Genomic DNA, 21,894 nt, shown 5'->3' on the forward strand with positions numbered 1-21,894 from the left:
AATTGCTTATGGAATACTCAGATGGAATTTGAACAGTACATGTTGAAGGTTAAACAAAAGTTCAAGAGGAACTCACACGTACTAGAGTGATCTAAAAGTCCCTGCTCCATAATACTATGTGAGACATCCTACTTTCATTAGAAGTACGCCCAGGGAAGACAAGTGGCATGGGCACTCTGTTGAGTAGGGCCCTTTGGCACACTGCTTTGAAAGCATCGCAAACTTCCTTGACCAGGCAGGCTGAAAGTGGCAGCTTGGCCCAAGCATCTGTGGCGGCAGCAGCTGCTGGAACAGCAGGCAGAGCCCGGGAAACGAAGGGGCTTGACGGGGAATATTTGCACATGGTCACTGGCGTCCAGCCTTATTATTATTAAGGATGAAGGCAGGCAGACAGACTTGGGGGCAGGGCAGAGCACCCCAGTGTGAATATAGGAAGGGAAAAATCACAGCATGAAGTGACATTGACCTGAGCAGGTGGAAAAGGCTGGCTGCGAATCAGCTGTTCCCCATTGCCCAGCTCAGCAGCCCAAGGCCTGAAGGCCAGAGGCGGAGACAGCAGACACAGGACTGAGAGTCGCCTGCTGGAGAGCTGGCAGGGAACAGGAGAGGAAGACGGCTGCTCTTTTTGGCCCCTGCTATAGTAGAGTATAGGCACACTGCTGTGACAGGGGCAGCGGTGACAGCCACAGTGACAGAGAGAAACTTCCCATTCCCAAATGACCAGGGCAGGTTTCATCATAGGAATAAAGACTGGATGAAAACAGGGCTGGTCTCACTACATCTGACAGCAGATGTGACTCTTTGTACATACAGTACAATCACTGAAGGGTGATCTGAGGTTTAATGTGCATGGCGTGCTGAACACCTGCCAGGTTGGTCTCAATATTGGAGTTGAGGGGATTCCCTAGCATGACCCTGCACTGGCTCAGCACCATGGACAGAGTAAAAATGAAGGCCCCCTAGCTCCATAAGCTAAGGCAAGCACAAACTTCTGGAGGGCAAGGCTGGTTGCTTTGGCCTCTGTATCTTTGGGACTCCTTTGGGCCTTCAGAGTAGCTCCCTCCGCCTGCTTCTGACTCTGGTACTGATTCCAGCTCCTTGGCAGAAATAGAAGGAGTCCATTCTGTCTCTGTGTTTCTACTGGGAATAGAACACACAGAATTTTAAGTCCAGAAACAATACCAAGAATGAAACCAGACAAGTGAAGCAAAGTGGTGGTTTTATCTCCTTCCTGCCCTCTCTTCAGTTTTCTCTCAACTATAAGGAGCTAAAATTTAATCGGGAAGCCTAATTGTGAGCCTTTCCCTGGAGGGAAGGCTTGCCAGTGTTTGGAAGGACCAGTAGGAGGAAAGGAGAGCAGGGAGCACATGGGTGGCAAATCTGGCATGACTTAACAATCCTCAAGAGTGGGAATTTCTGGTGGTAGAGAAATAACATAATAGTCATGGATTCTCAGGTACGCCTCCACTTCCCTCTCTCTCTCTTACTCTCTGGGAGCTTGTGAGAGCAGCGAGCATAGACCAGAGCTGCTTTATTTTTCCACATAGACCTTTAAAAGAGCTTGGATTTATTATGCCTTTAAAGTGGCCCAGGCTAATGGCTCGGCATGGATAATGCCCTGGTTTAATTGTTTACTGTGGAAGCTACTTGTTTCTACAGTGGAATCCCCTGTAGCTGCCTTAGCTGCAGCCTTTCATAGGCTACTAGAATCAATTCGGTCCTCATTCACATCTCTGCTGGAAGCAGTTGCTGCACCAATGAGTTGCTCAGATCCCAGGGACAGTTCCTGGTGACAATACTCTAGGATTCGTGTGTGTGTGTAGACATGTATGTTCTCATGGAAATATGGAATAGAGAGCTGTTGTCAATAACTCTGGAGTCACTCTTGAGATTCTTTTCAAGGTAAGAGGCAGAGATAGTTTATCAGGATATCTGGAAAGTTCACCCAGGACTCTCGCCTGTTATGGAAGTGAAAGTACTCACTAATAGGAAAGACAACCTCAACAAAGGAAAAGTGACCTTTATATTTCTAGGTACAAACATCCTAGATGATCCTAAAGTTTACTATGACATTTCTTTCCAAGGTCACGATATTTTGTCAAATCTCCCTAAATCTTTTGACCTTCAGTATATTTGGTTCTTAGTCACCATTAAGGTGTATGAAATAACCTAACCTTTATGACAAAAAAGTCTGTCAAGACATTGTTTTAGAGTGGAACTCATTTCAGCCTGGTTGAAGGTTCACATTGTCTCTATACCACACAGAACAGAAGCTGTGGGCCAAGTCACACCCTTCCTGACATAACTCACACGTGATGCTAGGTGACTATCTCTAAGAAGTCTAGCTGTAAAGTCATGTTTCATTGAGGAGCATGTCTAGTACTTTTACTTCATCCTGGTATCCACATCACATATATACTGAACAGGATGATTTCATGCAGAAAAAAAGCCTAGAAAACCAACTTTGTTAAGCAAAAGTCACAGTGTATTTTTAAGTAGAAATGGTGAATGTGTATCTCGGAGCACTGATCACTAACAATATGAAAACAAAGTCTGGTTAGTCTACCCTACAGGTTGACCCCTCGAGTCTTCTGACAAACTCACAGGGGCTAGCCACTGAGCATGACTAGTTATTTTGCCTCACAGGTGAATTGACATGATTTTTGTTGCCAAAGAGTTCTTCTACTTATTAAAATATCTTTTATTTGTGCTTTACTGCTTTAGTTCATTCTCTCTGTCTCTGTCTCTGTCACTGTCTCTCTCTCTCTCTCTCTCTGTCTATCTTTCTCTCCAGGGTCTGGATGTGTGTTCTAGCTCTCCTGGAACTTCCCAGGCTGGCCTTGAACTCACAGAGATTTGCCTGTTTCTGCCTCCTGAAAGTACTTGGATTAAATGTGTGTGCCACCATGCCAGTCACTGCTGTCATTCTTGTCTCCCAGATTTTTTTTTGAGTATAATATCTTAACTATAGTAACAGTAGTCCAGTGGTAACATTCCTAATGCTGATACCCTTTAATACTGTTCCCCTCATGCTGGGGTGACCCCACCATAAAATTATTTTCATTGCTATTCATAACTGTAATTTTGCTACTGTTGTGAATTGCAATATAAAGATCTGTGTTTTTGATTGTCTCAGCTGACCCTTGTGAAAGGATAGTTTGAACCCTCTCCCAAAAGGGTCATAAACCACTGATCTTGTCACTATTTTGGAGGAAAAATGTTAAATTTGACATATAAATTCTGTTTATTACTGAGATATTTATTCCTGAGCTAATTTCTCACTCAGATCTTGATGTGAGGACAGTTGCTCATATGAACTATCTCTAAGGTAGACATCAAATTCACACTTCCCAGGCCAATTGCCTCATGGGCCAACAAAAGATAATTTTAGTACTTCTGTGTTTACTGATCTCAGCTTATAACTTTTTCCTGATAACATTGGTATGTCAATGTATAAATATGGGTTTATAATTTGTAAAGAAATTAATACAACATGCACAGTTTTTGATTGGTAGATGATACAAACTTACTGATAGAACTGTGCAAGAGGTTGTATTCTAGCTCTGCACAGCAGCTTACTATAGGCCCCCTGGTTGACAGAGAGATGGAGAACAAAATAATATCAGAGATGTGTCTTTGGTTCCACTGATACTAAGTGGTACTTTGTTCATTTTTGTCTCTTTGTGAGGGTTTCACTAAGCCACTACAGACCCACTCCTCACAAGGGAGAATGCCCTAGCATGACTTCTGAGAAACGAAACACTGAACCTTATTCTTGGGCTGACTCCAACCAGGCTTTGCATTCAAAATGTGGCATTGGATTTCTTGACTCAAGGTCATGGCCAACAGGCTAAGATTCTGTTAGGTGGTCCATCCTGCCAAGAAAACTGATAGTGATAAGGTGCTGTCTTCTGGCATTCTATGTTGATTGTAGGGATGGGATATGTATTCTACATTGTTGGGTACAATTACCTCCCAGAATACAATGCATCTTCTTTCAGACATCCCAGGGAGATAATTTGGATGTAATGAAGATCTATAGTAATCAGATAATTACTATCGATTGCTCTTTAGATGTCTTGATGAGGTAATTAGGGCATACTGGAAAGAAGCTAGAACTGATTGATTGGCATGACTGTAATCTCAAAGATTTCTAATTATGTTTCTTTTCTTCTAATGGCTTATAAACAAACATCATTTTAGCTTTAGAATTTGTCAGGTGCCAGGTTCACTGGGAACATCAGCTTTCTCTATTATGCTAACTAGACACAGAACATGATCAGCATAAGCTCATTATGTGTTCCTGCTGAAGCAGAAGCAACTGCAATTAACCCTCACATCTCTTCCCCATTCCACAGACTGTCAAAGGATTCTTGTCAGAGAATAGGGTGTACAGTGTCAGGGAAGGTATACTGGGAGAGCAGCTATGTGTAATTGTGAGCTGACTGGGTCCAGATGTCCTACTGGGGATTTGGGGGTCTGTTGTAGTAAGCACAGTAGACTCAGGGCACAGTAACATGGCTATAGTGTCAGGATGGCTAACTGACTGCTCAGCTCCTGTCAAAAGTAATAGCTACTCCTCTCCAGCCATGGAAGAGAGTAGGTCAATACTGTCAGACAGCTGGACCACACACTTCTCTGTGCCAGAGGGGTCTTGCCTCATGGCTTCCATTAGACACTAATTAGAGGACTCCCAATCTGAGACCATGTTCCCCATTATCCTGGTATTTCCTATGCCTCAAAGGACCTTTCAGGAGTTGGTGATGCAAGCTAAGAACTCAGGAAGCCACAGTTTCATCGAATTGTTTGCATCTTACCCGGGATGTTGGTGAGCTCAGCAGTGATGAGATGGCCAGAGAGTGGTTCAGCATTCATTTGACAAAGGCAAAGCACATGCATCTCTGGGGATCTAGCAACATGGATCCAACTTGTCCTCTGTGGTTCTCTGTATTTCATACCTTGGTTGTTCTCCAGTGCTTCCAGATGGCATTCTGAATGCCTGTATTCTTGAAATCCCTCTTATTTGCTGAAATATCACCAAAGAAGACAGCCATATTTTGCTTTATGTTATGTACAAATATCATTATTTTATGTTATGTACAAATTTTCATTTTCCCGGATCCCCACTTTTAAAAGGTCATAAATTACATGATATTCTAATCATCAAAACTCTGGTAGCATAAGAGGAGTGAAATACAACAGTGGTTTACTTTGTGCATAGATATTGATAACTTATGGTGTGCTGCTGTTTGGATAATTTCAGCTGTAGTTGGAAATGTTTCATTAAGTCCCATTAAGTAGCTTGAAGGATTGAAATGGGTATAAATTTTGTCTTCCTCTTACATCTTTATACTGAGGGATGGAGTAGCTTTCTTCACCTAAAATTTTTGAGAGATGAGGTATTCTCTTTTTTAAACTTTTAAACTTTAATTGGGTAACTGTTTAGCTCAGATTCTGTTGCTTAAAATATTTATTATCTGTATCCAAATATCTGTATCTGTCTGTAACAGAAGACATATATAACATATATACACTATATATATATGTATACACATATACATGTGTGTGCCCTTTCCCTCAGATTTCAATGAAAAGCTTTATCTGTATACTTGCATTTCTATCATTATTTTTTTGTATAACATGCCTTCCCATCTTCAATATCGGTCTCTTATTCTTGCCAACAGCAAACAAACAAACAAAACCTGCTTAGTTTTCTCCCATGCAGTGTGATGCAAATTCCATAGGCTGCATATCAGTGGGGCCTGCTCCCATGCAAGATGACCATGGCTTCATAGTGAGAGTCTCAGATCTGCAGGTGATTGTATTCATGGCCTTGCCTAAGTACAGTATGTTATCCAAAAGACATGATGGAGGAACATATTTACTTACTGAGAGGTCTGATGGAAATTGGGCAGATCAACCAATAACATGCCTTGTTTTGGGATGTGTTGTAGGAAGTTCTACAGCTGGAGAGGCAGATGGGTGGACAGCTCCTAGAAGAACCCAAGGCTCTTCATTTTAAAGGCAGCATTCACAACCTGCGCCTGTCGATTCATGACATCGCCCATTCCCTATGGAAGAGCAAATTGCTGGCTAAGTATCAGGTGAGGCTACCAAGAGGTACAAGCTGCATGGATACAGATTTAGGGCAGATGGCTGAGATGTATAGTCTTAAGATATCTCCTTTTTTAGAATTACTCCCATCTCAACACTTATTTCTCCAAAGCAGTATGTTCCCAGCATTCTTGAGAAATGCCCAATAAGCACATTTAAAGGAATGGGTTCTAAAGTATTCTTTTAAAATAATTTTACTGTTATTTTAGTTTTAGTACACTTATTTTTAAATGTAAACATTCACTATATTAATAGGAACAGCCTCAAATGCTTTCATAAGAGGAAATGGGACACTGTTACCCTATCTAATGAACATTTGGCTTCCTTCCACCTTCCTAGCTAGAACACCTGCCCACTGCAGGAGCCAGAGATTGGGGAGTGGGAGTAGGTCAGTGAAATGACATGCTGTCACTCACAGGTTCGGGATTTGCACCAGAACCTCAGTCTACACGCCGGCTTCTTTCATGAGTCTCTTCCTTGGCTTAATTGTCTGTCACAAGAGTATAGGAGGATTGGCTCTGTAAAGAAGTTCAGATGATTACAAGTGAGTATCTAGTATCGGCTTGGTGCTTTTTAGGCCAAGGACTTCTCTGTCGTGACCGATTTCCAACTGGAGCAAGCCTTAGCTGCCCCTGCCCTGGGCAAAGGGAGGCTAGAGGCATGAAAAGATGTGGAATCAGCAGTGCACCCTGTGGCTAGCTTTGCCGTGCTCCAGTATGTCACACCAGGGATTCCTTTTAATGAGAGATGATGGAGTGTGAAGGGTTTATTTTAGGAACTTTTTAAGCTTTTTAAAAATTTAGGAACTTTCTAGGCTTTTTAAAACTCTCATCTACAATGGCTGTTTTTCTAAATGGTTAGTTGTTGATTCTAGATCTTGCTTATATGGGTTCCAGGCTCAACACATCCACTTCCTCACCGGCCCACATTGGGTGTTACTTACCTCTCTGTACCTGTGTTTTCTTATGTGAAGAGAGGTGAGGCCATATTTGTATGTAGAGTAGTCATGAGATCGGATTAGGTGAATACCAAGAAGAAGCAGTGTTTGATGGAAACTTCCAGCATGTCTTATTTGTGGTTACCACCCCCGTATCTTCCAGGAAATTCCATTTTACCACATCTGGAGTGGCTCGCAAAGAAACCTCCACTGCACCTTTACCCTGGAAAGACTCAGCCTGAACACAGTGGAGCTGGTTTGCAAACTCTGTGTGAGGCAGGTGGAAGGAGAAGGGCAGATCTTCCAGCTCAACTGCACTGTGTCAGAGGTAAGACATTCTCGGAATTATGGGCAGGGGCTTGGGGAGACTTTCTCTGTGGAAGTGATGTGGAGGACTTCCCAAGTCTTTAGTGCAACTGGGAGAGGAATTGCTTTCCAAAACGAAGTTTTTTTTTATGCTACCCATTTAAGAGTCATCATATAACTTACAAAAAGAGGTCTAAGAATAAGACATGGCAGCAAAATCCTGTAATCCCCAGCACTCCTGAGATTTGCTTTAAATTCAAAGCCAGCTTGGGCTAAATAGTTGGTTGCAAGCCAACCATGGTCACATAGTGGGACCACCTTTTAAAACACTAAGAGACAAACACAATGGGGTCTGAACTTCAAATGCAAGGTTTTAGTGGCATACACGTGGCACTTTCCACCAGCATCTGTCAACTGCTCCTCCTTTCTTTCATAGGGACTTCTGATTTTGTCCTAGTTCTGTCCTACTGGGTGGGGTGAAGGAAAAGAGCAGTGTATGCTCCCCCAATTTTCTCCACGTTGAAAGGAGAGAGCTTTTGGTCTCTTTTCTTTTTCTCACCTCAATCTCCAAATATCAGAGGATAAGCCCTTTCTCTCAGGGTGGAGAAGATACTCCAGGAATTGAAGAAAATCCATATCCTTCCTTGCTGTCACTTTTGCCTTTCTCTGCTCTGATTTTCACACACTCAGCTGGGCATTTTTATACATTCATATTCCAGCAGTAACAATAGTTGCTGTTATTTCAAAACTCCCTGTAAGGAAAGAGGAGGTAACCATGACCTTCTCTGTCCCCTTGGATGCAAAGACTATGGTTTGAAAAGCGGCAAGCCTTCATGTTGGAGGAACAAAGGATGAAGAATAAGCCAAATGGTCAGAAAGCTGCCCCTCGTGGCCCCTTGGAGCTCAGCTCCATGCTACTGCCTGAGCCACAAAGCCCAGGATAACTACAGCCAACAGCGTATGATTTAAAATACTTTTTTGTCTTGTGCATAGTGATGACTGCAATGTCAGTCTGTTCAGCCTGTCTTGCGCCACATGTCCTATTTAAAGATGATCTTCCTTAGCAAATGAGGCGGGGGTGGTGGGGGGAAGCATGTGAGCTCACTGAGGCTCCAATCTTCTTTCCCACAGCCTGTGAGGTGCAGTCATCCTCTGCTCCTGTACTTTCATGAGACTTTTGACTCATAAACAACTTTAGTCACAGACCTCAGTGACATTCATAAGGAATGATCTCTGTGTCAGGGTGCCATGGCAACCGCCGGGCCTTTGGATGCACAGCCCTATCTCCCAGGCACACAGCACCACCCCTGCTGGCTTCGGAGGGTGTTTTCACTTTCCTGGCCCAGCAGGTCTGCAAAGTTCAATAACCACCCAGCTCCTGTGACAACAAAGGCTGTGGAATTTTGGAGGGGGGTGAGGAGTCTGGCCCTTTGATGCATGCTTTCTGTTCAGCATGAACATTGGCTGTGCACTGAAAAGGTGGATCAGATGCAGCCACAAAGAAATGAGAGCTGCTCCGAGTTCTCCCCCACCAAGCTGCTAGCTCCTCACACACAGAAAGGGCAGTTTTGCAAAGTGTGATCACAACTTCAGGACTTGTTTCTGGTGCCAACACGGAGAAAAGATTATTGGTTTTGCAGCTTGGCAGACAGCTCAGAGGCCAGCCCTGTAGTCACGCGCCAGGCATTTGCCCATGTGTGACAGACAAGTAAAGTTACTGAGGGTGGAAGAAGAGACCATACTGGGGAAGACATTGGGGATTAAAGGGCACTCTACAGCTTGTCCTTCTGGGTCACTGAGTTCCACCATTGTGTTTTGCATTTGAAGGCAGCTCGGATTTTAGAAGGAGGGAGTAGGGATCTGGTACTGATGGTAGAGCAATATGAGGCTCTATATGGATGAATAAAGGGCTCTGGGGAGTCCAGTGACCCAAGTCCTCATCAGAAACTGAGACAAGGTCCAGCATGGTTCACAAACTGTAACACACAGAGAAAAGGCTTCATCTGTGGTTACCTTCCTCTGAGCTTTGCTCCTTCCACCACAAGGCAAGGGAACAGGTTCTAAGGGGTCCTATTTCCAATATCATAACCCCCACAGTGATCTGTCTTCTTAGGAATATGCTGCCTTTCCCCACTAGCCACCTACTAATGAGGTCATTCACTAGCAGTCATTTATAAAAGCATACAACTTTGGGCCTCTTGAGCCTGGGGCAGAACTTTGTGCCCACCACAGAGACCAGGCTGTATAGAGCACACACCATGGTTTCTCTGAAGCTTCCTATATCCCCTTTACCAGATAGTCCTTGTAGGCCTCTAACTGCAGAGAGGAGGTTTAAGAAGGAAAATGCCCAAAAACCTAAAATACTGGTGCGAATGAATGTCAAGATGAAAATAATTATGAAAGATACTTCACTTTTTGTTTCTTTAGACACGGGGTGACAACATTGCCCAAGATGAAATTATGGTACAGAGAAGGAAGAAACTCATGGGATTTTGCTGTAGGCTTTGATTACATTAAATATAAATAAATAATCTTAAGATGTAAAGGGGTTTTATGGCTGCCATCATCTATATGAAGAAAATCGCCATCCACCTAAGGGTGTAGCTGGAGATTCAGTCCAGTAGTTGAGCTCATGTGTGATGCATGGAATGTATGTGATCACCCAGAACAGATGTTTTGTTAAGGCTGAAAAATCATATGTTTAACTAAGAGAATTATAACATCAAAAGCAGATGGTGCCAATATCATAAAAGATTATTGTAATAAAGATTCTGTGAGAATAATCTCTACTTTTACCTGCAAAGTAAAGGAAAAACTCATAGCAACTGAAATTATTATATGGAATTTAGACATAAATGTGTACATGTATTTTTCTGATTCCCTTAAAGGTTTGATATAAGTATACTTTCAGTATAAGAGTAGTAAAGAGCATGCTTCATAGACACAGAATGCCATAGGCAGAGTAGTTAGCTTGGGTGTTATGGTAATGTCTACATAAAATAGTGCTGGCTCCTTACTCCACACAATGAGTTGAATGTAAGACCATCCTGAGATCTATGGCTACTTTAGATCCATGGCCATTATAGTCTTCAAGGTTTACCAATGGGAAGAATCAAGGCCTTATTCATAGTTAGAAGGAAGCCTAACACACCAATCTATAAGAGAGCTCAGAAATGGGCTTCATTGTCCCCCTACCATGGAAAAAGCATTTTGTTCCACTTCAGCAAACAGTAATTGAGTAAATTCAATGTACAAGTCACAGTGCAAGTTCAGCACCATAGGGGAACCTGTTTACAAAACAACAAATAAAATACTCTGCCTGCAAATAAATTTAAGAGACCAAAGCAAGTCATAGTCCATCCAGTCTGGGATGGGATCAGATTATGGAGTGAGGGAAGCAGAATTGTAGGGTTCCTCTACTTTAAGAAGAATTAGGGTTCAATTTCCACCTTCACCTCTGGGGCTCCATGTAGCCCTAGGCAGGGGGTGTACATATCCCTTACTGCTTAATAAGAACTAGTGAGTAAACTTTCAAAGAAGTGTCAAAAAAAGGCTGCTAGTTATTTTCCAGCTGCTCGGAAGCTCAGACCGGAAATAATCACATGGAAACTGTATTAATTAAATCATTGCTTGGCCCATTAGCTCTAGCTTCTCATTGGCTAACTCCTACATCTTAATTTAACCCATCCCCATTAATCTGTGCATCACCACAAGGCCGTGGCCTACCAAACAAGTTTCAGCATGTCTGTCTCCAGCCACAGATCCATGGCTTCTGACTCTGCCCTTTTCTCTCCCAGCATTCAGTTTAGTTTTCCCTGTCTAGCTCTGCTCTAGGCCCAATGCAGTTCCTTTATTAACCAATGATAGTCACAGCATACAGAGGGTAATACCACATCAAAGAAAAACTAATGCCAATACTTCTCAAACTATTCCACACTTTTCAATAGAGGGTACTTTTGTAAGCTGATTCTATGACACCAGAATTGCCATTTAAGACAATAAGATACACACATAACTGTCGACCATTACCTATGACAAAACTGACACAAAAATTCTGATCAAGAGGTTTCATCTCAGAGATGAAAGGATGACTTAGGATGTGTAATCTATACATCATCTATCATATGGATAGAATGAAGGATGTAAATTATATAAACATCTCTGATGTAGGAAAGGCATAACACAATTCAACAACTCTGCATATTAAAAAAAAAACCTTGAACAGGTTATATATGGAAGGAGCATACCTGAGCATAAAAGATTATGTATGGTAAACCCACAATTGTATCATATTGATTAGGGAAAAGCTGAAGGCATTTCCTCTAAGACAGAGCAAATATATAGATATCTACCCTTATATCTCTTACCAGCATAATACAAGAAGCTTGTCCAGAGCAATTTGGCAAGAGGAAAGGAGGAAAAGACAAACAAAGAGGAAAGGAAAACTTAAAGTCTCCCTTATACTTGTGGTACAATTTTATCCACAGGAAAAACAGACTCCAGAGAGTATTATAATTGATAATTTCAGTAGTCAGATACAAAACTCGCAAAAATCAATTGCTTATTAATGATGATGATGAACTTCAGAGAGAAATCATGACTACAATTTGGTTTATGTTAGCCACAGAAGGAAAATATACATTGCGTTAAACTTAATGAAGGCAGCAAAACCTTCAACAATGAAAAGCACAAGGCTTCATAGAAGATCAAACAATACACTGTCAGCACACAGACACATAAACCAGTCAAACTCATTGCATCTCGGTGTAAATTTATGCCTCTCAACAGAGGCACCAAAAATGCACACTGGACTGACAACAGCCTCTTCAATAAATGGTGTTGGGTAAACCCAACACATGAGGAAGACTGAGACATAACCCTCCTCATTCCTCATCCTCTACAAAAAACCAAACCAAATTGGAACAAAACCCAAGGGTTTGGACCTGAAACCTTGAAACTACTGGAAGAAAACAGTGAAAACAACTTGAAACCTTTGTAAAGGTGCTGATTTTTCTAGATAGGAAGCCAAAATCACAGGAAATGGGGCAAAAATTGACAGCTAGGACCACCTCCAACTACAAGACACATACACATGCGTATACATAGGGGCAAAATTTGAAAATTGGAACTTCATGTGAGCTAAAGGACATTAAACACTTCCCTCAGTGAAGGAACAGGAAGAGGGGTGGAGGAGAGTAGGGCACAGGAGTGAGCACTGTAGGAGGTGAGCAGGACTGGGGTGCACGGTGCCAAGCAGGCAAACAGTAGGAAGATAATGTGCGCAACAATGATAAGGAGACTCTGGAGACAAGAGTCAGTCAGTGTGCTACATAAGCCAATTTGCCCCTCTGCAGATATTTACCTTCCGTGTTACCCAAGGATAATCAGGTACTTGAGGGGCTGGTAGATTTCCCTTCCAGGTCTAAAGAGCAGTCATGACTGTAATTTCCCATAAAGTAAGTGGACTTGAGCCTGGGCGAGGTCTCTAAACTGGGACAATAGTGTGGGACTCCTCTAATTTACCCATGCATACTGCTGTGTCCAATATATGGGCTGCGACGCTTGAATTCTAACATCTCAAACATGGATCCACTAGTAAGCATTGCTACATGCCCCCAGTGACACTCTGCTTGCCTTTCTGAAGCTCTGTGACCCTGGAAGTGATGAACTCATGCTTCTTGGCAGAGCACTGTGCCTGCGGGGAAAGAGCTGCAGGTTGTGAGTCTCATCAGAGTTTTCTAATCCTGCTGGAAGCTTCTGAGCTTCAGCCCACAGTCTAGCCATGGAGCCAAAGCTAACACAGAGGAGCCAGTGGCATCTGTTTGCCAAGCTATGGATTTTGAGCTCTGATATGTTGATCACAGCCAACACTATTGTGTATATTATGTGATTAAAAAAAATGTTCCCGAACTCCTTAACAGGCCCTATCCAGAAGAATTATAGGAGTTGAAAAATCTGTTTGGGGGGATCAGCAGCCAGTACTGCAGACCACACTGTGACCCACACTTAGGAGGCTGCCAGCTGAGATGCCACCTGTCCCTCAAAGCCCCAGAACCGACAAGTCTGCAGAGACATCAGAATCAAGGCAGGACATGGGGGCTCGGACAGCAGTGGTGTTCACCCCTAGGCTGAGCACTTAGCCGGATATCACAGACTTCCTGATGGCAGACCTCTGGGGTTAGTGTATCCTCCAGCAACTAGGTGTACACACCAAGGAGTTACCGGCTCTAAAAAGGGCAGGGGAGGAGATGGAGAAGAGGGGGACGGACATTTAAAGCAGATTTATGAGATTTCCTGTTACAGCTTTAATGGCTCCCAGGCAGCATTTCCTCTTGCTTTCAGACTAGCAGAAATGATCAGAAAATGATTAGAGTTTCTCTTGCTGATGAAATTAAGATTTTTTGCATTTGTGCTGTTTTATGAGCTGAAACTCTTCTAAGAGACAATTTATGGTTTTCGCTACTAAAATTGGATTAAAAAAAATAAGCAAGCAAGTTCAGCAATTAGAGGACACCATTAGTGGCTTGCCCAAAAGCAATATTCTTGGTTTACCATTTTCTTTTTTTAAAGTTTGTCTTAATTTGATATCTCTTAGCCTTGTCTCATTTTATCAAGCAAGAACCGAAGGGAGCCACCTTCACAGGGCTAGATGGAGTTTGCTGAGCGTTCACTCAGAGATACCTTTAGGGTTAGATGGTTTCCAGAAGTTCTTCCTCATCTCAGATCTATTCTTTTAGAAATAACTTCCCCTTTGAACACTTCCAACATCTAAACCTGGAACACAGACATCCCCCTTTCTTCTCTCCTGAAGAGTCTCATTAGAGGAAAAACCATGAAATCTCACCAGAGGTTCTGTCCTGCCTAGCCCTGAGCAATAACCCCTGAACACAACATGTTTTGCAAAACTACCTCCAAATGCCACCCCACTTCTGTTTGCCCAACTGCCAATAGTAACCCACCCCTTCCAGGCCAGGAAGAAACTATCCCCCCTGAAAAGAACAGAACTCATTCTCTGTCTCTATCTCAGTTTACTGAGAGTCAGGCATTACGTTGATTGACTCAATGGGGATTGCATTTGTCTTCTGAAAGTGAAGTTGTGCTGTTCCTACAGGAACCTACTGGCATCGATTTGCCTCTGTTGGACCCTGCAAGCACCATCACCACTGTCACAGGACCAAGTGCTTTCAGCATCCCTCTCCCTATCCGGCAAAAGCTGTGCAGCAGCCTGGATGCCCCCCAGACAAGAGGCCATGACTGGAGGATGCTGGCCCATAAACTCAACCTGGACAGGTGAGTGTATCCAGGCTTCTGGACCTGATGCTTTTATCAGCAATGGTCTCCAGTACTGAAAACAGTTAGATAGGAAACAGCATTCCGTTTCTTTTTCTCCCCACTACATATCTGTTTACATTTTCATTCTTAAAGTATGCGTTAAGTTCCTTTACACCTTGAACCACGTGCTTCCCAACAGTTCCAAGAGAAGTTCTAGGTTATGTAACATTTATCATAATCTACTTGCCTAGCTCATGTGCTAAGTACTCCTAAGTATCATGTCTATTCAATAATTACTGTTCATCGCCAGTTGAAGAATTCATAATGTGGGCTGAATAATTTACATGTTCACACAACACTTGTATTAGGCTATGAAGTGACCCCAAGAACATCTACTTTGCAGAATGTAGCTGTCACCTTCCAAACAAGAGCTGTGGCATGACCTGTCAAAGATCATCAAGGCTTGAGCTGGACGGAAAACATAAGCCTCTTGATTTCCTGTTTAGGACAAAACCCACAGACACATTGTCTCTTAAATTATCTTATTCAGAGTTGAGGTCAACAAAGTTAAACAGCACGTGCCCTGTCTGGGGCTGAACTAATTAAGTATAAAGCAATCATTTAGTGGGGTTCACTACAATCCACAGTGGGACTGAAATACTTACTTCAAGAAAGACAGGTTTGGCCCAGAAGCAGAGGAGAAACCATACTGTACACAGCCCTGTAAATGACATTCTCTAGCATATTCTCCCATTCCACATTGCAGGTACTTGAATTACTTTGCCACCAAATCAAGCCCAACTGGTGTGATCCTGGATCTCTGGGAAGCACAAAACTTCCCAGACGGAAACCTGAGCATGCTGGCAGCTGTCCTGGAAGAAATGGGAAGACACGAAACAGTAGTGTCCTTAGCGGCAGAAGGGCAGTATTGACCGGCCATACTGGAACTGAGGGACAAAATTACACACAGGGAGTCTGTGTCCAGGGGAACCACAGCTGAGGAGGAAATCCAGATGGGACCAAGGCACTTTTCAGGCAAGATGACAGCAGGAAAGGTGGGGGACAGACACAACCACCAAGGTACACGCCCACTTCATTCGGACAGCACCACCACGGGAGTTAAGAAAAATTGTGTAAATTTGTACCTTGAATTTCAAAGTCAATCTAATTTTCTCTTCGTTGGGCTGTATGCTGTATGGTACAGGATCTTACAGTTTCCTAGGAAACGCTTTTTATTGCTATCCAGATGTATGGATAAACTTTCTTAACAAACCCAGTTTCTACAAACGTTGTTTACATCAAATTGGACAGGGATGCAGACACTGTCCATGGCTTGTTCTATTTTTGTTCCAATCATTTGAAGTTGAAGCTGTGGACGGTTTGTTGAGTCTATTTAAGATTAGTAATTTACAGAGAAATCACAGACTTTTGCTACAAATCGTGTACACCAAGTGTCTCAGATAACCCTCCCATCAGTGTTCTGTTTCTGAAACTTGTCGGACCAGTGTTGGCATTTGTATCAGGGAAGTGGAGAATCTAAAAGGAGAAATGACTAAGATTCCTTATGCCATAAGGTAACCAAATTGGTTTCCTTAGGCAACAGAGCTGTAGCATTGCAGGGAAGAGAGTGATCATGTTCCTCCACACAAACATCTGTACCACATGTGTTTGTAATATGCAATTTCAAGTGCTTTTTAAAAATATTATTATTGATGATTATTACAAATATTCTAGTAAAAAGCTTTTCTTTTGTTTTAGTTAGCAGTACTGTTAGTATTTGGTATTGACTAGACCTGTCTCCCTTTCTTGCTTAAAGAGGTGGGCGTGGTCACGAGTTTAGTTCAATAGGCTTTGCTTCCTTGACCTTTGATACAGAGACTGAAATGTTCACTGGCTGTCTGCTTTTGCAGCCTGTTCAGGCATTCTTTCTCTTCTGAATCTTTTCATGAGGAGGGTTCTCTATGTAAAGCTCATTTAATCTTGTGGCTATCTACTATCTGAGAGACAGTGTGGTTTGTGGGCAATAGTTTCTGAACTAGGAATCAGGAAACCAATTATCATTCTGGAGTTGATCACTGTCTGACTGTGTGACCTTGGGGAAAACATTAGAGCTCACTGTAGCTCACTATTTAACTGTAAACCATGGGGTGAGATCTGATCATCTCCAGATTCCAGAATGCTAAACTCACATTGTGATGTCATCAGTTTTGTTCATCAGTTTGAAGATTATTAGAAACTCTGGACTGGACCATTCATCCCCCCAGCCTTTTGCTGGAATATATTGAATCCTTCAGACAGTATTGACTTGAAAGGGGATTGCTTCAACCTGCATACATTTATTTGGTTCTTTGTATCATGGTTGCATGTTGCTGTTCACTGAGAGATGGCATCTTTTTATTATCATTGTCTTGTCCTCTGGAGGGAGGAGGGCTACACCCAGCCTTCCAAATAGTTGTGAATCTACTTCACTCATTTATTGATCTCTGGATCTCAAGACCATTTCTACAAGGCACCCATGCAGCTGAAGGAATTGGTACAGTTTCTCTTCCATCATTAATCTTTAATAATAATCAGTTGTATTTATAGAGTTTAATTAGCTCTTTTATCCTCAAAAAGTTAGTTGTACAAACTATGAGTTTTCTTTGGAACCATCATGAACTTCATTCGGTAGATGGAGAATGAAAACTTAGCAGCCCCAGTCACAGTTAGCCAAACAGGGAGCACCCATGTCCTTAAACCAGAGCCTTCAAAACATGGCTGTGGCATTCTTTGGGGCTGGAAGTATTTAGTATGCAGAATGGATTCCAGTTAGAAATCATTTTGCCCATTTCCTCTCCTATTTCTGTTACTTCTTGATATTCTCTGACTCTTCCGTCTTGGTCATTAAAGAACTGTGGATACGGTTGTGGAGGCTCTTCATTCGTGCTTTTTATCCTATTTTGGATATGTATTCTACATTCTTTAACCATTAGAATATTCATATGTACAAATACTGGTCCAAGGGGAATACTCTATTCCTAAACAAGCTCACCAACTGATGTCTATAACAATGAGTTGGTTCTAACTTTTAAGACTTTAGACAGATACTCTTAAAAAGCAAGAAGAAAGAGTTGAGCACTGCTGCCTCTTGAAACAAATGTGAAGATTCCTCTTCAGTATTGGGATTTGGGAATCATTATAAAAATCAAAACCTAGAGATGTGTTCTCGATATTTTGTATAACTTCAAAGCTTTGTAAGAAATAGGAGCAAATGTGTTACTATTCTGGTTAATCTATCCTAAAAACTTGCTAAGTCACCACCAGAAATATTAAATACAACCAGAGCGACACTGTGGAAGCTTTTGAGGTTGGTCATGTTCAAGCATCTGGAGATACTTGCTGTTTTATTCTATCTCTCCCAACAGGAATAGGGAGAACAAGTGATCTCTTAATGAGGGACTCATTTGTTATAAAACTACTTTCTATCATGTGAATGACAGTTTCCCAACTAGAAAATACCATATCAAATATGTACACCATTTTCCTTTGGAGGAGAGTAACGGTTGTCAGATCACTGCTCTCCGGCACACAAGGTTCACCTGCCACAGTTCATCTCAGAAGGAACATCATCATCACCTCTGTGCCATGCCTAGCTTCCACACAGTCTTGAGGAAAGCTATGCTTCATGAATGTGGGAAGAAAAACTAATCTTTTGTATATGGTGCCATCTAGTGGTCCACAACATCGTTACTCAGTTTAACATACAGCATACTAAAAGTTAACAGAGAGTAAGTACCTCTTGAGTTTGGCAAAAGATTCCTGACAAATAGACATAGGGAAATTTTCCTTTCAAGTGTTTAACTTCTTTATTCAATATCAAATTCAGTTAAGTCACCCATTTCAAAATTTTATGAGTATAGTACATCATCTACTTGCTTATACACATCTTAAGTTTCTTTCCTGTAACTTTATACAAAATCTGTAAGTTTTTGAACATTATCTTTTTTATTTATGAATCCTCTTGAGCTTTGCATACTTAAATCTTTTAATTCCAAAATAGTAACTTTTAGAAGCATAAAACTGTATTCATTGAGGAGGTGCCCCTGCCCCACAGCTACATACACTCAAACACATGGCATCTCCTTGGGAATTTTGTTGATTTAATATTTTGAGATATATTCTCGCTAGGCATCTCAGGATAGCCTCAAATCCATGATACTATTTTCATAGGTTCTCTTTTCAGCATCTACCATTGCACCCGCTTTAAAAATCTTTGTACTTGTAGAATGTTGTGTCTACAGAAAGGGAAATTGTGGCTGTTGGTCAAGAACAATGATCTTCAGATCATGCTGATCTTCTAAGATCAGGAATTTAACATCAGAGGCATCGTGTTCTCATATTTTTCTACTCATGACATTAATTCCAATTAGCTTGATAGCCGTGTACATGGTGATGGCAAGCATGGGTCAAGGAACTCACAGCCACACATCTTCAAAGCAGACACATTACCTCTGCTATCCAAAGAATCCATCATCACCTGAGCAAATTCATCTCTTTAAGGAAAGGATACTTTGGGGGGATGACAGGTCCAGAACCAAACTGTATTATTAGCTATTTTCATATATGCTATGATTCTATAGTTTTTAATCATTCCACTGTAAAAGAGTAGAGACTTTTTAAGGGAAAGTCACAATGACTACACATTGAGGGTTCTCTAGATTTCTAGAGTCCAGATTCTAGACATTCAATGGTTTTAAAGACTTTTTTTCAACATTTGGAGGATGGGATCTGGACACATCACTTCCGGAGAAAAGCAGGCAGGCTCTTGTATTACATCTTGGGGTGTCTCTGTTGAGGACCTGGCAGCTCTGCTCTCGGGCCACTCACACCTCCACAGTCACAGGATGAAGGGGACTTATAAGGACAATGTCTTGTCCCTGAATCCATACATCCACACAGCCCATGCTCTGGGGCTAATCAATGTAGAACCCAAGAAGGATGTTGGAGAGTATGTGATGAAAATAGAAAAGGTTTACTTGTTCCAAGTCTTCAAGGTGAACACAAATTTGACCTGAGCAATCACTCCGGACAGGCAATCCATTTAGAAGGCAATGTCGGTATAAATCCAAAGCCAGTGGCAGAAAGGAGGACGACAGAAACATGATGGGGGTGGAATTAGGCTTGAGATGTCTTTTTTGAAAAGCTTGGAAAATCTTCTAGAACATCACTGTTCGAACCAGTCATTTATAAAGATGACAATGGCCAATGAGCATCTTATTTTATAGATCCAAAAGGAAAACTATTTTTATTATTATCTCATTAATAAAACTGGTTTTGCCTTCCGAGTGCCTCGTGGGACCAACTATCTTATTCCTTTGGTTTTGTATTGCTTTTGTATTTTTAAAGAATACTGAGCTGACGTTGACCGAAAACCTTCTAATTTCCCTTCTGTGCAATGAAATGTTGTTTCTCTGCCCCCGAGAGATGTGTTTGTATCACCTCTGCTTATACTGATCACCTTGACAGTTCCCCAGCAATTTTTTTTATGGAATTGGGACTATGGGGAATATACAGATCATAACCAATACTAATTGGTTAAGTTCATGTCCATATAGGCTAAATAAGCCACATGAAGTCATAACTGTTTCCAAAAAAGCTGACAACTAGGCTCACTTGCTTTGTGAGAGTGGAGATGGCCTGCATGTGCCTGGGTGGAGTATCTCTTCAGACTAACAATGCAGCTATGGATCCTTTGGTTTTATTGGCCATCGCCCTTGTTTTGAAAACTTACTGCCATAGTCTTCAGAACATTCACTGGGCTTGACTGCTTTCTTTATTGAGCTGTGGTGGGATAGTAATGGGCTCCTTCAACCAACAGTATTTTCTGTCAGAGGCCTAAAGTATGGTTGGGGAAGTATCCTCAGGACAAACAAACACACACCATAAACATAAAAGCAGGCAAACCCCATGAGACACTACCTGCAATTCTTCAGTATATTCAACTATATATACTAAAGGGATCTGTCCCAAGATCATCCAGAATCCTCAACTGGAAGCCCTTGCCATATATCAGGACAGTCATGGCCCAACCCACTAGTTGTTCAAGGGAAAACCAGGGAGTGTATGAAATACAATCAACTGTCCACCAGCCATGCTATTTGCTATGGTGCACCAGCTTTTATATATGATTTGAGAATTTGTGCTATGGCGGAATCATAAATTGCCCGCAACAGTACTGTTGGGCCATTTTACATTAGCCTAAACCATGTGTCATCTTTCCATATCAAAGGCCTAATGCCATGGAGCCTGGTGACACCCAGCAGTGGTGACTGTGAACCGTGGGCTGTTGTACTGATCGGCAGCCTAAGGGTGATGAGCTCTTGGCCTTTGATCTTCACTCAGCACTATGAAGCGGCAACATCAAAGCATCATGATGAGCTGTATGTTAAACCAGTTGTAAGACAACATACAAAACAAGAAATCCACAGCCAGTAGAAAATGCCTTTGCCGGTTTTGTGTTTCTGCAGTCATTAATAAGACCTGTAACTGTATACATATGGACTTTCATATTTTTCTTCAGATCTTGGAAAAGAAAGAGGAGCCAGTTGAACATAAGACTTGTATGCCTTCTTTCACTTTTTCCTAGACCTACTATGGGTAGCAATGCCCTCAACCTCCAGTCAATGTGTTTAGCCAAGTTGCAGGGAATATCATCACTGTGTGTGTGCATTGTGTGTGTGTTGGGTATCACAGTGTTGTATGTATTGAACTTAATGTTGAGCTGGAGGGAACCAGTAACCTTCCTCTTTGTTCTAAAGATGAAAACCAATATTCATTAGAAAAAACAATCCCCAGCTCTCTGCTAAAGAGACGCTGGGTCACCCTTGTACTGTCTTCTTTCAACCAGCTCAACTTCATAATTATCAGGTTAAAAGTTTATGCTTTGTCTGTTTTTCTCTTTTTAGCAAAAACAACACAACCTTGGCTTCTCAGATATGGAACACTTCTTTGTTATAGAATTCTGTCTTGCTGTATCTTCTATGCAATTCCTTTTCTAACGACCCCTGGTGGCAGAGGAGTGCTCTGCAGCATTCCGCTCATCGCCTTGCTGTGTGGTGGAGGTGAGGGATACCAGCGTTGGGTGTGCCTCTTCTCTCTCCCCAGTTGCCTCACCCAATTTTCCGGCCGTCCCCTTGGTTTGTAAATTGCCTGCATTTATTCTGTCAGCCAACATGTACAAAATGTAAGAAAGAATTTTTAAACAGGTAATAAATTATATTTATAAG

At 41.9% G+C, this 21,894-nt stretch overlaps 1 protein-coding gene across 2 annotated transcripts in view; it reads left to right on the forward strand.

Annotated features, from left to right (window-relative positions):
* The window catches only part of Unc5c (unc-5 netrin receptor C), a 335,223-nt gene extending 313,329 nt beyond the window's left edge, over window positions 1-21,894 (forward strand). For both annotated transcript variants that reach the window (XM_026783907.1, XM_026783908.1), the window contains 4 exons: window positions 5,955-6,104; window positions 7,215-7,379; window positions 14,469-14,647; window positions 15,396-21,894. In XM_026783907.1, coding sequence (XP_026639708.1) covers window positions 5,955-6,104; window positions 7,215-7,379; window positions 14,469-14,647; window positions 15,396-15,561 — 660 coding nt within the window. In that variant the 3' untranslated portion in view covers window positions 15,562-21,894. The remainder of the gene's footprint in view (window positions 1-5,954; window positions 6,105-7,214; window positions 7,380-14,468; window positions 14,648-15,395) is intronic.

Source organism: Microtus ochrogaster, chromosome 21 (genome assembly GCF_000317375.1).
Source record: "Microtus ochrogaster isolate Prairie Vole_2 chromosome 21, MicOch1.0, whole genome shotgun sequence".
NCBI lineage: Eukaryota > Metazoa > Chordata > Mammalia > Rodentia > Cricetidae > Microtus > Microtus ochrogaster.